The sequence below is a fragment of the Salvia miltiorrhiza genome, chromosome 5 (genome assembly GCF_028751815.1).
Source record: "Salvia miltiorrhiza cultivar Shanhuang (shh) chromosome 5, IMPLAD_Smil_shh, whole genome shotgun sequence".
Lineage (NCBI taxonomy): Eukaryota > Viridiplantae > Streptophyta > Magnoliopsida > Lamiales > Lamiaceae > Salvia > Salvia miltiorrhiza.
The window spans coordinates 21,885,574-21,902,002 of NC_080391.1; the positions used below are offsets into that span (position 1 = coordinate 21,885,574).

Here is a 16,429-nt window from a genome sequence, read left to right on the forward strand (position 1 = left end):
GGACTTCCTCCCTCCACCGCCACAGATACCCAACAACCACGCCGTCCCGAAATCAGAAATTGAAGAATGAAGAAGAAAAACTTTCAATTCTAGAAAAAAAAAAACTTCAAAAAAATGCTCCTAAATCAAGGAAAATCGAGAATTTCAGGGGGAGTGGTCTCAGAGATGTTATCATCTCATCATCGACCTTTTTCCCGGCGAGGATTTCAAGAAAAATCGAGGGGCAGCGGCGCTGCTTGGTTAGGGTTTACAGAGGGGCGGCGCCGCCCCAAATACCTTTCAACCCCGTCGCGCCACTTCCTCCTCCGCCCAAATCTGTCCAGATTCTCGGGTCTCCCCACATCACCATCTCCGACTCCCTGTTTTCCACCGCCCAAATTCTCGGGTCCACCGGCTTGAGTCATTCAATCCGATCCGAACCGTATTATCCGAAAATCCGAATCCGAAAATCCGAAAAATTTCGGATAAAATCCGATCCGAACCGAAAAATCCGAAATGTGAAAAAAAATTCGAAATGTCAAAAAAAATCCGAAAACCGAAAAAATCCGAAAAATCCGAAATAGATGTCAACCTAACATATTAGATAATTACAATCAAATTAAGGTCATAATTAACAAGCCATTAATTATAATCAACCAAAATGGGAGTATAGGGTTAGAATTTAGAAATATTTAACTATTTAAAAACTAATAATTATATATATTTAATTATAATATTATAATATTAATTATATTATAAATATAATTCGGATTTCGGATTTTTTCGGATTTTTAAGGTGCCAATCCGATCCGATCCGAAAATCCGAAATTTGCTTAAAATTCAATCCGATCCGATCCGAAAATCCGAAAAATCCGAACCAAATTTTAAATTTCGGTTTGGTTCGGATCGGATATTCGGATTTCGGATATTTTGCTCCTCACCCCTATTGAGGACCGACGTTTTCTCTAGCCGAAGAGCGGCGAGCAAGCGAATTAGGGCTCACCCCATTTTCTCAGGCGGCGGCACTGGTTTCCATTTGGACACCACTACCTGTTTTGTTCTCAGAAGAACGGCGACCGGCGATTTGAGAAAATGAGGAAGCAGGAGAGACGATGAGAACCGGCGATTTGAGAAAAGTAGGGAGCGGGAGAGACGATGGGAGAATTTGGAGGGGGGCGAAACAGGTCGTGGAGAGAGAGAGAGAGAGGGTGACGTGGGGGGTTTGTGAGTGTGATGTGGCATTTTTAATGCCACGTTGGCATTCATTTGGCCCGAAAATTTAACGGGCCGGACATTGCAACAAATTGAAAGCTCGTTCAAATTTTTGCAACAAAAAAAAAGTTTGTCAAAAAATCAAATTTGAAAAAAAGTGGGGTATTTTTATGCAATTTGCCCTATTATCTTCTATGTTGAGCGCACAGCACTCGCCCAATGAGATTTGCATTTTTTGTGAGGAGCGACTTTTACCTAAGTATGAGTAATGATTGCTGATTATCTTATCTCTATCGCTTTTTTTTTTTTTTTGTGGTAAAAACAAAGGAAAATAATACCTAAAGAACTTTTTATATTTTCCTCAAGTTGTTTTCTCTCTGTGATCTGTAAACGTTGACTGGTTTGTAAAGGCCATATATGGACATAATAGTGGGGCAACTGCTCTTCTGATTTTGTCAAAAGATATCATTCTCTATATTATTTCCCCTTTTTCTAATTAATAGCCTTCTTACTTCATAAGATTCTTATTATCATACCATAACGTGACACATTCATTTTGACTATTTTCTTTTCCTCCATGCAAGCATGACTTTTTCAGCAAAATTACGTACAGATATACAAATATACGATTCAAATTGTTTGCTTTCGGACGAAATTATATAATGCTTCGTGATAGTTTTTTGGTTAGGTAAAGGTGCATGCAATTTAATCAAATTTAATGTATATTACATTGATTGAGGCAGGTTTATGTGTTTTCTTAAGAGAACATGTTATTGAGATTTCGATCCTCTATTGTCTACTTGTGTTTTATCCTCTATTTCATTCATAAATAAACACATGTGACAGTCTATAGATTACAAACGATGTGGATTAATGATGTTATGCAATAGTAATTCGGCAGATGGTTGTCAAACATTAGCAGCTTTGCCTATCCATTGACAAAAAAATTATCTTCTCATTTACTAATTGGTCAAGATTGCAATAGTTTTGGACTAAAACAAATATTTAAAAGGATTAAGACCAGATAAACGTAATCAAATCTTAAAATGGACGCCGTTAAATTGATCTTTACTTGCGTAATTTGCATAAATATTTAGTTTAAATGAATAAATGTACACACGAAACTGAAGAATTCTACCTTTGCTATAATGCTATCATCTTTGCAACTAAGATTAGTTCCATTCGACATTGTATGTAGAGTCTGAAATAGCAACCTAAAATTAAAACAAAATGGGGTGCTTCGAAACAAATAATTACTTAAAAAGAAGGCAATAAGCTGGAGAAGAAATTATGGTAGAGAATTTGGATGCAGAATCAGATCGACCCGTAAGTTCTTTCACTCGTTGGCGTAGTGCGACGAGTAGAAGTTGACTGCTCCTCCCATGTAGCTTGATTTACGAAAGGATCATTTGCGTCGCCCGGGCGTGTATACCTAGGTCCACCCACGCCTCCGCTTGCCTGCGCATTATAAGCATATTATTAAGTATAAATGGAGTCACTGCTCATAGGTGCACTTTAGGCAGCTCGACTTAGAAACCGTTGGTAGCTCGGCTGTCTAAGTCGACCCGTGGAGTCAAAGTATAATATTAAGATCATCAAACTTAGGATTGCACATTGAGAGTAGCAGTATCGCCACAATAGAGTCCACTTACAGTTTCCAAACATGCCGATAATATAGCCATGCCAGGGACAGCATCGAGCCCACGCTGCACATGAAGGTTAAAACTTGAATAATGCACAATGATAGGTGTCAAACAGTCAAATTAACTGATTAACTATTCATAACAACGAGTATAGTGATGAGTAGGATTATCTCCCACGAGAAATGGTGGATTTAATTATCTCAAGCTCTGGTTAAGGAAATTGTTTTCACCAACAATACGAAACAAGCATAGTTGAATGTCAGTTAACCTACCAGGTTTTGCACTCGCGTCCTATAAATGAAACCTCCCACGCATGAGAGTGTCAAACCAACGATTAATCTGTTTGCAAAAGCAACATTGTGCAGTTAAAAGACTCATAGAACTCAGTTCCACTAGCAGCAGGTGGAATAAGTAAGAGTAGTAATGCAGAATTCCAGGAAGTAAATAGACATACATGCATGAGAGTATTCCAAATATACCCCATCCTCGCATAGATTGGCCACGTTCGTCCTGACTGTGCTCTATACAGTTTGAAAAAGCAAGTAAGATTAGCATTACTAGTTTACAAGACCACCATGGACTGAAACAATTTTAGATAGGAGCCATAGAGAGAGAGAAGATCAGAGAACATAGAGTACTGTAGCAAATGCCGAAAACAAGCCTAAGAATATATTTTTGGTAAGCAATCATGCACGAGCATATATAAAGAATGATGTTGTGCACGGTAGACACTAGTGAGTGGTTGAATATTGACATTTTCATGCTCACCGCATAACTTTGCAAAAGTAAACTGAACTGGAGCATAATTCTCTACTGGGATTGTAATATCAACTTCATAAGGTGTGTCTCGGGCCTTTACACCTAAAGTAGAAGCATAGGAGGAACATATCACTAGGAGCAACACAAAACAAAACCCAATTTGTCACATGAATCATGAAGAAATTTACATCTCCAATCTACAGTTATCATTGTGGGAGACAAAGTAGTTGGTGGGCTGCCTTTTGCTCCTGAGCCAGACAACTTAACATTTAATCCTTCCTTCGGAGAAATCTGGAGAAAGATGGCATCCGATAAAAAAACAAGAAAGAAGAAAGACGAAGAAAGAAAAGAACAAAATGTTAGGTGATATACATAGACTGACGCAAATACACACGGATATCAAACAAATAATGAACCTTGATTGTGGGTTTCTGCACTAAACTCGAGAGGGAAGCAACTGCTGTCAGGTATAGGGTTACATCTCTTTGCTCAGTGCTGAAGCTGTAACATTAATTAACAAACCATTGGTCATACTGCTACATACAGCATAAAATCCCATCATAATCAAATGGGAAAATGAAAAAAGGAAAAAACTAAAGAGGATTTAATCTTGACACATAGAGAAAAAGAAAGAAATGACTATAATTAGTACCTAAATTCATCATAAACCTTTTCATAACCCACTTGTGTCAGGCCATTATAGACCTACAATCATTAATGATCTATGTAGATAAGTAAATTGGTCTACCACAAAATTGACTACTCAAAGAAAAGTTCACAGAATAATAGAGCTTCTTACAACTTCCCATGACCGTGGATGAAAACCAACTGTAAAGCCTTCAAATACACGCAAGCCTGGCTTCACACATGGTAGGGCGAGATCAATGAGTACTCTGCCCAATCCAGCAACATAATCAGAGAAATTGGAAGCACAAGAACAATACTGTGGAAGTAACACGGATAAAAACATCTAAATGAGACAGAAATTTTTTACAACAAGAATATTGCACCTATAATTATTTGAATACTTGCTATCATTTCTATTCCAAGCTTTATTTAGTTCTCTTCACAAGTTTGACTCACATGCCAAATTACATGTTTATCTTTTTAGCTCATCTTCTTTTACCTCAGAAGTCTAAGAATAAATCTCATTTTATGCAAGTGGGGTAGCATAATATATTTCAAAGAGTATGTTCCATCATAAAGGTCCATAATGTAGGCTATTCCTCTCAACAGGACTGTGACTTCTTACCAGAAACAAAACAGATTACTCAACATCTAAGATTTCCAAACCACCCATAACCTATTGTTGCATAATCCTCTTTTTCTTCCAAAATAAAGAAAGAAATAATCCTCTTTCCCATAATATGTGGGAAACTGGGCATGACTCGCCTTGTTGCATAAAGTGAGTGTGTGTTTGACAACATTTCAGGAGGCTTTACTTCACTTGGTGAAGAATAGGACAAATAAAGTATAATTGCAAGAATTTTGTATGATACCTGCAAGGAGATTCATATGTAACATTGCAGATGCATCCAAGTCCACCTACATCATAAATACAAAGCATATCAAATACTTTGGCCATAAAAGTATGGTCTACAAAGAAGAATTTCAGATTAGGATACCCGTTCCATGCTCAAGATAGCAAAAACAGCATGTTATAATGAAGATAGTAGCCTTTGGCAAGCTTTTGCATAAACAGATGTTTGTTTGACTCTCTAGGCAGGAGACAGAAAGCCATAGGAATAAAGTTATGGATCTTCAACTATGAAGAATCACACTAATCAAGCTTTTGATGGGAAAGGCTGACAGAATTTTGTGAAACCCGTCATGGTATCATTATGACTCTCCATGCTCCAATACAACACATTTTAGTTTAAAAATTACTATGGTTCTCTGCGCTCTATTGGCACTTTGGATTCTTTATATCTAAACCAAGCCAAAACTAGCAGCAACATTGTTTTTCTGTACCTGTTTAATATGCTATACAGGGTTTATCTTTCTTGTAGTTACACTTTGGTTTATAAACATGCTTGATTGTTTTTCTAACTTTATTAATTCACTTCCTTCTGGTGCATTCAATCATATAAAACTTCTCTCACCACCTTTTACAATGCCACCACTATGCATCTTATAAGACGTGAGAATTCAATCTCCACAGGATTGGATTGAAAAAAAGCATCATGTCAGAGCCAATTTATGATGAACACAGAGACCATCCTATCTAGGAAAAATAAAAGTTTGGGAGGTCATAATTTGGTGCGAACAAGATACAGAGGACAGAGATGACATTAGATGTCAACTCATTCAACCTCTTCAACAAATAGTTGTACAACAAGAAATGGATCGTCCACATCCAGTACAAACAGGATCATTAGTGACAATACTGAGAAATGTTCAATCCAAACAGAAAGAGGTCTTTCTATGATTTCAGATCTAATCTACAATGATAACGAAGCATCACATACCTACACATTGTCCATTCGGACAACTTCCACATATTATATTTACCTAAAAATTGAGAAACAAGTCACCTTTGTCAGAAAAATATGATATAACTACATGCAGAACTTAAAAGATAGCTGCATGACTCCACATTTGAACACTACTCCCAGCAAAAACAAAAGAATGAACCAACATGAAACATATGCAAAATTTTGTGAAGCTGTAATCTCTCACCTGAGCCGTGCGTCCCAGTTTATCGTAAGTTTTCTCACAGTTCCTTATGTCACCATTAAAGTATTCCTGGAAATGTAGAATGACAAGAGTCACAAGACTATTGAAAAGTCATATAACAAAGTATTGCATGAAACTATTCAAAAGTGATTTTGTTATCATGCAATCACAATAAATTCCTGTTGAGCTCAAAATAGGACATAGAGGATCCAACTTTTCTGGGAGGAAGTTCATTTTGAAATTTGAAACAAACGACTTCCAAAAAGACAAAGATAGCATAGTCTTTAGTAAATGACAGCATCTCAATCTTTGCACCTTTCAATTAATCATAGCAAATAAGGCAATCAGAAAATCACCATTCAATAAAACACGCAGTTACACTACAATAAAAGGCAATGCGCATATCCAAATGATAATGCAGTGTGTAAAACTCACCTCCATAAGTACCTCAATGCATATAACCCCTGTGAATTAAGTAAACAAACAGAAACTTATGATAACCAGTCAAACTAACCTGAAGAAAGTTACCACGACCAGCACTGGCAATAAAATAATTGAGACTATCATATCTTCCAAAATCTACATATCCCTATTAGTTGACAAACATGTATAAAATAAATTAGAATCATAATATGTCAAGGACTTCAATTAATATAGCAAATACAACACTCTACTCCCGAACACATGCACAGAAAACTGTGAAAAATGGACAATTGAACATGCCTCAAGCTACTAGTTTTTGCTACGGAAAATTAGCATAAAGCAAACATATATGCACATTCATTATTCATTTGATTCTCTTTCAGCTCCAGGATAGGACATTCTAAGTGTACTACAAGATTTTGTTTCATGTTCTTCATATTGATTACATATTAGTACGGTCCAAACTAGCAATATCATCATCATGAGTGGTTTTTGACTTTTTGGTGCTCAAAGCAAACAAGAACAATAAGCTTTTATAGTTTATAAAATTGCTTTTTTTTTATTATTAAAGCAAATGTTAGAGCAAATAAAAGAGAAACAAATAAAATGCTACCTCTCTGCTCCTGAGTAAAACTCTTACTGAGAAAAAAAATTGACTTTATTCCACAGGTTTCAAATTTGAGTAAAGCTGTTACTGGGCAACCGTTAATGGAAATTGAAAGAATGAGAAGGCTATATATCTACTACCGGCTGGGATCTAGTCTCGATATCTTTACAGAACCGTACCACCAAATCTGGATCCTGCATGAATATAGTGATATCAGAAGCACAGGTTAGTCCAACTACAGCTGAAGAACGCATTGTGAGAGAGACTTAAGTTCATTATTTTATGATTTCCTAATCCTAAATGGTATTACCTTCTCATCGTCATACTCGAAAAGTTGTCCAACCAAAGTACTCTAAGCAAAGACTTAAGGTAAAACAATTTGAAATTAGATAAACGGGAAACATTATGGTCCTTTCCATCCTCCTCAGTCGAAGGAGCCCTCCAAGATAGGATGCCAAAAGATCACTTTGACACAGACGACATTGTTTATAGACATACATATCTCATCCTTCATTACAACACAGTTTACAAGATTAAGCTTTACGCCTTTACCACAATCAACTAAAGCTATATACTCAACCAAATACCTTTGTTCCAAGAAGCTAAAACAGCACATTTTGTTGGCATTCAACTACCGCAAAATGTATAGCATAATAAAGGATACAAAATCATAAATATGGCTGGTGTTATCGAGGACGTAGCAACTAGTACTTGGTACGGCCACACAACCGGCTCCAATTGCGCCAAAAATAGCAGCTGAAAAATATGCATAGAATCAAATGGATAGATATCGATAAAACAGTAAAATGTTTCCAAACTTTCATTCAAAGCAGCTGTACAGAGTTTACCAGTAATTACTGCAGCCAATAATCCATGCATCGCATCAGCAGAAAAATCTGTCCTGCCCGAAATCAACATGAGATCACATACACTATCTAAAAACTCCAGTTAACCAAATTTCCAGCTCAAAAATTCATATCAAGATTCAACTAGAGCCATAAATAATTCGTCATCCCGAATTTCGCCAGAGAAAAATCGCAACTCGTTGCAATTTTTGAGCTTCAGATTGTGTACAAATTGTTATTAATCCAAAATGATTGTACCAACTACCAAGTGTGAGAAATTTGAGAGAGAGAACAGATGGGAATGAAAGGCACCTGAAAATTTTAGGCGAGGTAGTTAACGACGTCGGATTGTGACATCGGCGATATAACTGAAGCTTTTGGTGGAAACTGCTTAACGGGCTTCCTACTATTTATATAATTGGGCTGTCCCCTAAATGAACTTGGGCCCAAATTAGCTGTTTCTAATTTATTACTCTTCCCTCCCATTACAAATGTCGCATTCTTTTTTTTTTATTTTTTTTAATATATTATCTCTCTATACCTAATATTTAAATAATTTTCACCAAGCCACTTTATCTATTTTCTATACATTTCTTAATCTTCGTACCCAAAAGTAATAGAACATTTGTAATGGGACGGAAGGAGTATTATTATTATTATTATTATTATTATTATTATTATTATTATTAGTTTGTATATGATGGATGAAAATTCAGTCTTACATGATCTGCCACACTTTTATATGCAGAAAATGGATGCTGAGATGGATTGATAATTTTTGGTTAGATTTTGATGTGGGGGTCTACTAAATTGAGAATTTTGTGATTGAATTTGATTCTAGAAATAGAAATGGTCAAACAATTTTACGCAAGGCATTCAACTTCACTACCATGCTCGAACTCTCCTATCTTTCGTCCCGGCCTCCACAATGTAACTAGGGAAAGATAGAAAATGCTCTTATCAATACACAAATGTATAACTCCTCAAGAACGAGGTTGGCCTGTATGGTAGAATCACTTAAAAACATGGCTACTACACAAAAACGAGATCACAAAGCGTGTGCTTAGACGACAACTGCAAATTTCCCCTCGTCAACTAATACAAATGACAAAATTTTCAAGTGTTTGAGAGGCATGAACCTACTTCTTGTAACAAGATCACGACTTTGGTCTTGAAGCGTCATTGTTACCCGGCCTCACCGGCTTAGTTTCCGGCTGTGTTGGCTTGACATCAGGTTTTGTGAACCATGTAGTGTATAGAAATTGCTTGTGAGGGCCAACATGGTTGCATATTAACCTTAGCTTCTGCCTCTCTCTCATCCATCTCATAACTATTTTCATGTGTCTTTTGCTCGAGAGTCCTCTCAACCCAACTTCCTGATCAAGTGAGGCAAACATCATCAACCACTCTTTCACAATTTACTTCAACATGAGAAAGATATATTTTTCTTATGTGAGCATAACAAAAACCAGATACATTCGACCATCAACACAACATGATTGTATGATAGATAAGTTGTTAGGACGGTATAAAGTGTCTGCCAGCACAAAAATGCTCAACTGAAAGATTTTTCAAGCCACTTGCAAAATCTAGCAAGTGCAAAGGAAAAATATTATTTTTCAGGTTATGATTGAAAACTTCCCAAAACATAAGCACTGAATCCCATTTTATACAATATGGAGGTCAGGAATGTGCATAAATATCAGCAGATATCCAAGAAGAGATCAGCAATAGATACAGTTTTTGTTGAAGTAACTAGCTAAATCAAAGGAGCCAATATACCAAACATTTTGAATCGAGGATCTTCACAACAGTAGGAAACATAGTCTAATGGGTATTATTTACAAGAATCTAGTTAATATTAACATTGATCTTCTAACTATGCACATGATCACAAGTGACATTTGATTATTTCGAATCAAGAATGTGATATCATGGTGTGATAAAAAGCAAATCTTTAGACAAATGATTATTGAAACAGAGGATGGTCTTTCAATGGCAGAAGCGGGCATTAAATGTACATAAAATTCAATAAAGTCCTGCAACGCAGAGGAACTGTACTAGTTAGTTTTTGGTGGGTTCTACTTGTATTGTATACCGTTATTTATATGGTGATACTCATTACTCTGGTGAGCGAGAGGAACAAGAGTACCTTAACATGCTCCCATGTGTCTGCTATGGTTAGAGGGCCGTGTTCCTTCAAGACGTCGAAGATAACCCTCGTGATCGTCTGCGTTTGCTCCGGAGGGGTTTTCAGTTCTATCTGTTTCATTTTTGGTTTTGGTTTCTTACCAATATACCTGATTGCAGTTGCAAACATGATGAACCTTTCCAACGCCAAACACTTTGATCAGCTGCAGAATAACGGATACACACATTAACACAAGCTTCTATAACATCTCGCAAAGAATTTGAAATTAGTACTGAAATTCAAGTTTGAAAAGCACTATTTCCAGAGAATGCTCGACGCCGCCTTGTAAGATTCCGAATTTTCCCAAGAAGATACTTTTTAAGTTTCAAAATCAATTCAACATCCCACAAGAATCTTAGAAGCATTTCATCGAACACATTGCCTACACTTTTTAATACGCCTATGCATGATACAAAGAGCGAGGGAGAGAAAGCAGACCTGAGATGGAATGGATTTATTAATTTCGGAAATTCTGACTCTTTTTTCTCTGGGGTTCAAAATTATGCAGAGTTTTTTTTTTTTTTCACCCGGGGGGGATTTGGGGATTAATGAAATTATGCAAAAGTTGAGAGCTTCTGCTTCTTTCTATATATACGAAAAAGATAAAAGGAAAAAGAGTTTTGCCGAATATATATTTTATTTACTAAAGAATTTTATTTATGAGAGGACTCCTAATAGAATATTGAATATATCAAACATTTGCTGCACAGTTTGTTAACGAGTACTCGACGAAAGCAGTTTGAAGTTTGAAGCTGAATAGAAAGAAGAAATAGCTGCAAACCGAATCTGAGTGATATGTAATGGTTTCACTCTCTAAGAAGCTAACTGCGCCCATAATCAAATCTTCAACCTTAATCTCCACAGTCGCCAAGTTTCGCGATGAGCAGCTCCCATTCATCCCCTTCTCTCAGCTGCAAAAAATTAAACAACTTGAGTCCCAAGTCGTTTCCACTCTCGAAGATTGCAGAAGCCCCTCCCAGATCAAGCAAACCCACGCTTACATAATTCGAAAATGCCTTCATCAGTCCTCGTACATAATCGCCAAGCTCGTCCGAATGCTATCGAAATTAAATGTCTCCACGCGATCCTATGGCGTTTCCGTTTTCTCCGAGGTGAGGTACCCCAATGCTTTTCTATACACAGCTTTGATTAGGGGATATTTGGTTGATGGGATGCTGAATGAATCGGTTCTCGTATATAACTCGATGCGGGGAGGCGGTTTGATTCCCTTGTCCTTCACTTTCGCGGCGTTACTGAAGGGAGCGGCGACCGAATCGAATGCCGATTTGGGGCGGCAGCTTCACGGGGAGAGTGTGAAATTGGGTGGGTTTGGTGCGGATTTGTTTGTAGTTAACGCTTTGATGGATATGTATCTGAAATGCGGGCTGTTGGATTGCGGGAGGAAGCTGTTCGACGAAATGCCTGAACGAGACTTAATCTCTTGGACTTCGCTCATTGATGCTTATTCGAAGGCGGGGGAGATGGATTGCGCCGCTGAGCTGTTTCGTATCATGCCGGTGAAGGATATGGTGGCGTGGACGGCGATGGTGACTGGTTTTGTGCAGAATGCCAAGCCGAGGGAGGCGTTGGAGTGCTTCGAGAGAATGCAGAGTGCGGGTGTGCAGACTGATGAGGTCACGTTGGTCGGAGTTATAAACGCGTGTGCTCAATTGGGTGCGGACAAGTATGCCGTTTGGGTTAGAAATGTAGCTGAGAGCTCTGGTTTTAGCCCTGCAAATGACGTTCACGTAGGTTCGGCATTGATTGATATGTACTCGAAATGTGGGTGCTTGGAGGAAGCATATGATGTTTTTGAATGTATGCAAACGAGGAACGTCTACTCCTACAGTTCCATGATCATCGGTTTTGCAATGCACGGCCGTGCTAGCTCTGCAATCGAGCTGTTTGAGGAGATGGTGCAGATGAATGTGAAGCCCAATGCGGTCACATTCTTGGGAGTTCTCACTGCCTGCAGCCATGGTGGTTTGCTCGAGCAAGGGCAGTCCTTTTTCGAGCAAATGGAGAAGGCATACAGTATCGCACCCTCCGTGGATCATTACAATTGCATGGTGGATTTGCTGGGAAGAACAGGACGATTGGAGGAAGCTCTGAAGCTCATCAGAACTATGCCTATGGAGCCCAATGCCGGCATCTGGGGAGCTCTCCTCGCAGCTAGCCGCGTGCATGGTGATTCCGAGATTGCTGAGGTTGCAGCACAGCATCTCTTCAAGCTCGAGCCTGCCAATATCGGGAACTACATACTGCTACGCGATGCTTATGCAAAAGCAGGGAGGTGGGAAGATGTGTTGAGGGTGAGAAAGAAGATAAGGGTGAAGGGGTTGAGAAAGAATGGTGCTGCTGCGTGTAGTTGGGTTGAAGGGGAGAAGGGAGTGACTCATGAATTCTACGCAGGCGATTCGACACATCCGAGAAACGAAGAGGTGAAGGAGGTGTTGGAGAAGCTGATGGAGAGAGTGAGAGGGGATGGATATGAGGCGCAGGTGAGCGCTGTGGTGTATGATGTGGAAGAAGAGGAGAAGAGGCGGATTTTGATGAAGCATAGCGAGAAGCAAGCACTAGCATACGCGTTGCTGGTGGGGAGTGAGGGTGCTATAAGGATTGTGAAGAATTTGAGGATATGTGAGGATTGCCACATGTTCATGTGTGGGGCGTCGCGGGTGATTGGGAGGGAGATAATAGTAAGGGATAATTTGAGGTTTCATCACTTTCGTGATGGCTCATGTTCCTGCTCTAACTTCTGGTGATCCATCCACACACATCGTTCGTCTAGGTTTATCCAAGCCCACGCAACCAACTTGGAATCACTGCGTCTACTTTACATAATACTGTAGTCTTTCACGTATATTCCGTAAGCATATTCTCCCGTGAGGTCTATCCCACCCCACCCTGCCCTATCCAATCCGGCTTATTCCTTTTTGCTTTTTTTTTTGTGATTTCAAGATTTTGAATAAGATATACTATATTTAAATGGTACACAAAGATAAACAACGACCTACATGAGTATAATTTATGTCGTATATTTTAAAATAATTAAATGTATATTTTATTTTTTATTTTGAGAATAGTTATATTCCAACTTTTACCCTTTCAAAATTGGTAAAATAAAACATAATTATAAAAATAAAAGATAACCATATATAAAAATACTATTTTGTCTAAATAACTAATTTGTCCTGAAATTACATGAATGAATCTAATTCGCGTTTGAACGATAGGTAAAATATGGTAACTATAAATTACTAGTATTATTATTATTATAATAATAAAAACAAAGTCATGACAACTGTAAACACAAATTTTTTGTATTTCAATTTGATAAAATACAAAAGTGTTACAAAGATAATTTGATAGATTTGAAGATAGATTTATGCGGGTTGCAATCTCTAGTTAATCCTCTGATTCTTCTCTTCCATTTGATTCTTGAACAAAATCGAAGGTTCTTGAAATACTTGATTTGATGACACCAATCCAAGGGACTTAAGTCATGATTTTGGATTGAACGTTGAACTTGATTTGATTTGATTTGAAGAACGTCCTTAGAATTTGTAAGAACGCCTTGAAGCTTTCGAACTTGATTTCTTTGGATACTTGAAGATCACTTCAGAGATTTGCAGAAATACTTGAAGAGTTTGAAGGATACTTGAAGATTTGAACGCTCAAATACTTGAAGATTCGAATGATACTTGAAGATTTGAATTCTCAAATACTTGAAGATTCGAAGGATACTTGAATGTTGCCTTGAAGATCTTGAAGATTTGAAGGATACTTGATGAATACTCGAAGACTTGATAGAATTCTTTGAACTCCTCAATCTTCCACTTCAACTTGTGATACTAGAGAGAATTCTTTATGCTCTTCGATCTTCCGCTCCTTCACGTTGTGATAATGAGCACCCCAACACCTCTATTTATAGATTTTAGAGATGGGCTTCATGGGCTTTATGGGCTTTGGGCCTCCATGCATGGGCCTTAGGGCTTTAGGTGTCCATAAGCCCATTAATTCATTTATGTTAAATATTAATTATATATCTATTTAATTTAGGAATAAAATCCCATTTAATAAAATAGAAAATATAATTGAATATTTAATTCATGAATTTACACGTGGCACGATTTAATTCGACGACAAATTTAATTGTCTACAAATTGCCCCATCGAGACTTGTTTATGGACAAAATGCCTTTGGTAATAGACGAGTCTCGAAATATATCTTGATAGTTTAAACTCTTATCGAGGAGTTCTTGATTTGGATTTGAATTTTATAAATAGTTTATACTCATATTTAGGAGTTCTTGAATTTCTTTGGATTTATAAATAGTTTATACTCGTATTTAGGAGTTCTTCATTTGATTTTGGATTTTTAAATAGTTTATACTCGTATTTAGGAGTTCTTCATTTGATTTTGGAATTTTAAATAGTTTATACTCGTATTTAGGAGTTCTTGAATTTCTTTGGATTTATAAATAGTTTATACTCGTATTTAGGAGTTCTTCATTTGATTTTGGATTTTTAAATAGTTTATACTCGTATTTAGGAGTTCTTCATTTGATTTTGGAATTTTAAATAGTTTATACTCGTATTTAGGAGTTCTTGAATTTCTTTGGATTTATAAATAGTTTATACTCGTATTTAGGAGTTCTTTATTTGATTTTGAAATTTTAAATAGTTTATACTCGTATTTAGGAGTGCTTGAATTTCTTTGGATTTATAAATAGTTTATACTCGTATTTAGGAGTTCTTGAATTGATTTTTTTTTTACCAAACACCATACCATATATCTTTATAAAATAATAATATCTGGTATCGGCAGGCTCATCAATTATATAATTGAAATGAATATTCTTGCAGCCATGCATGCAAATCCAGTAGCAATCTCAATAATTTTGGCGGCGTTGCTCATGGCTGAGAAATCCATTGGAGCAGGAGACACGCTCTCACAAAGGGAATCTCTCACAGGAAACCAAACATTAACCTCAAAGAGTGGAACGTTTGAAATGGGTTTCTTCCCAACATCCACAAACAGATTCTACCTAAGCATTCGTTACACCCAGATTCCAAAACCTCTAGTTTGGATCGCAAAAAGAGAAAATCCATTGCCAAACCCAACCACTTGCAAGCTACAAATATCTTCCAACGGAGATCTTCAAGTCTACAACGGCAGTGATATCTTCTGGTCAACTTCCTCGTCCTCGTCCACGTCGAGCGTGGTCGCGGTGCTCCTTGACGACGGAAACCTGATCCTGAGAGATGAACGGCAAGGCATCATCATGACTTGGCAAAGTTTCCATCACCCTACGGATACTTGGCTGCCCGGAGCTACACTTAGCATCGGACAGAGGCTGGTTTCCTGGACGAGCAACGAAGTTTGGGCTTTATACTTGAATCATTCGAGTAAAATTCTTGATTATATCACATGGAACTCATCAAAGCATGACATATTGGGCTTAATCAACTTGGCCCATTTTGCATGAGTTTTGTTCAAATCAACTTGAATCATTAGGCCCATTAATGACCCCATGCAACAACTTTAGCTTTTCAGCTGTGTATAAGCACTTTTGACAGCAAATAAATGCCCTTCGTTGCATTAAATATAGTCCTTTTTTTAAGCTTTGGCAGCTTGCTTTGAAGGGCCTTTCATAGCTGGAAGAATAGCTGGAACTCCACTCTTCGGCGGCTAAGTTCAGGGATTTGGTAGCTATCTCTGCCTATAAATAAATCCTTCTTCTGTCATTAGTTTCATTCCATCTGAACTTGGGCAGCGTGCATTCTCTTGTATTTCATAGCCAGAGCAGTCCCTCTTTATCATCTTCTACGCAGCCTGCTCTAAGAGTTCTCCTTCGATAGCCATATATCCATAGCTATAGTTCTCAAAACGAAGCTAGGCTTACTTCTAGTTCTCGCGGAGTGTCGCCGAAGGGTCGAAGGTGATCGGAGGATGAGAACTTAGCTTGTTGCTATTTTCGTAAGGCGCCGGCGAAAGAGGTCGAGAGTTTTCGAGCAGTGAAAGGGCTGTATTGACGATGCAGAAACCGTATTACGTCGAGGTTGATTCCTTTTCACCATTTCTCTTTCAT

At 37.7% G+C, this 16,429-nt stretch overlaps 4 protein-coding genes across 7 annotated transcripts; 2 read left to right on the forward strand and 2 right to left on the reverse strand.

The window, feature by feature from the left end:
- Window positions 1-2,252: 2,252 nt before the first annotated feature.
- LOC130986721 (uncharacterized) lies at window positions 2,253-8,550 on the reverse strand. 2 transcript variants are annotated; one of them, XM_057910211.1, is made up of 18 exons: window positions 8,457-8,550; window positions 8,148-8,195; window positions 7,964-8,055; window positions 7,610-7,651; window positions 7,440-7,493; window positions 6,784-6,858; window positions 6,273-6,338; window positions 6,062-6,104; window positions 5,093-5,138; window positions 4,393-4,486; window positions 4,246-4,298; window positions 4,010-4,094; window positions 3,782-3,884; window positions 3,603-3,695; window positions 3,289-3,355; window positions 3,107-3,173; window positions 2,844-2,897; window positions 2,253-2,649 (listed from the first exon to the last, which is right to left on the reverse strand). In XM_057910211.1, exons 2-18 carry the CDS (start codon window positions 8,176-8,178, stop codon window positions 2,506-2,508), a joined length of 1,209 nt encoding a protein of 402 aa, XP_057766194.1. In that variant the 5' UTR covers window positions 8,179-8,195; window positions 8,457-8,550; the 3' UTR covers window positions 2,253-2,505. The 2 variants fall into 2 exon arrangements, with proteins under 2 accessions (XP_057766194.1, XP_057766195.1); XM_057910212.1 differs by having other exon boundaries at window positions 8,148-8,529.
- A 531-nt stretch (window positions 8,551-9,081) lies between these two features.
- Window positions 9,082-11,476, reverse strand: LOC130986722 (uncharacterized). Of its 3 annotated transcripts, XM_057910215.1 has the most exons (4): window positions 11,337-11,476; window positions 11,186-11,246; window positions 10,297-10,498; window positions 9,082-9,520 (listed from the first exon to the last, which is right to left on the reverse strand). In XM_057910215.1, exons 3-4 carry the CDS (start codon window positions 10,462-10,464, stop codon window positions 9,302-9,304), a joined length of 387 nt encoding a protein of 128 aa, XP_057766198.1. In that variant the 5' UTR covers window positions 10,465-10,498; window positions 11,186-11,246; window positions 11,337-11,476; the 3' UTR covers window positions 9,082-9,301. The 3 variants fall into 3 exon arrangements, with proteins under 3 accessions (XP_057766198.1, XP_057766197.1, XP_057766196.1); XM_057910214.1 differs by lacking the exon at window positions 11,337-11,476 and having other exon boundaries at window positions 11,117-11,246; XM_057910213.1 differs by lacking the exons at window positions 11,186-11,246; window positions 11,337-11,476 and adding an exon at window positions 10,774-11,068.
- Window positions 11,136-13,329, forward strand: LOC130986720 (pentatricopeptide repeat-containing protein At5g44230). The gene has a single exon (XM_057910209.1). The coding sequence runs from the start codon at window positions 11,136-11,138 to the stop codon at window positions 13,098-13,100; it is 1,965 nt and encodes a 654-aa protein (XP_057766192.1). The 3' UTR covers window positions 13,101-13,329.
- A 1,876-nt stretch (window positions 13,330-15,205) lies between these two features.
- Window positions 15,206-15,826, forward strand: LOC131025651 (G-type lectin S-receptor-like serine/threonine-protein kinase At2g19130). Its single transcript, XM_057955450.1, has one exon. It carries the CDS (start codon window positions 15,206-15,208, stop codon window positions 15,824-15,826), a length of 621 nt encoding a protein of 206 aa, XP_057811433.1.
- Window positions 15,827-16,429: the final 603 nt, after the last annotated feature.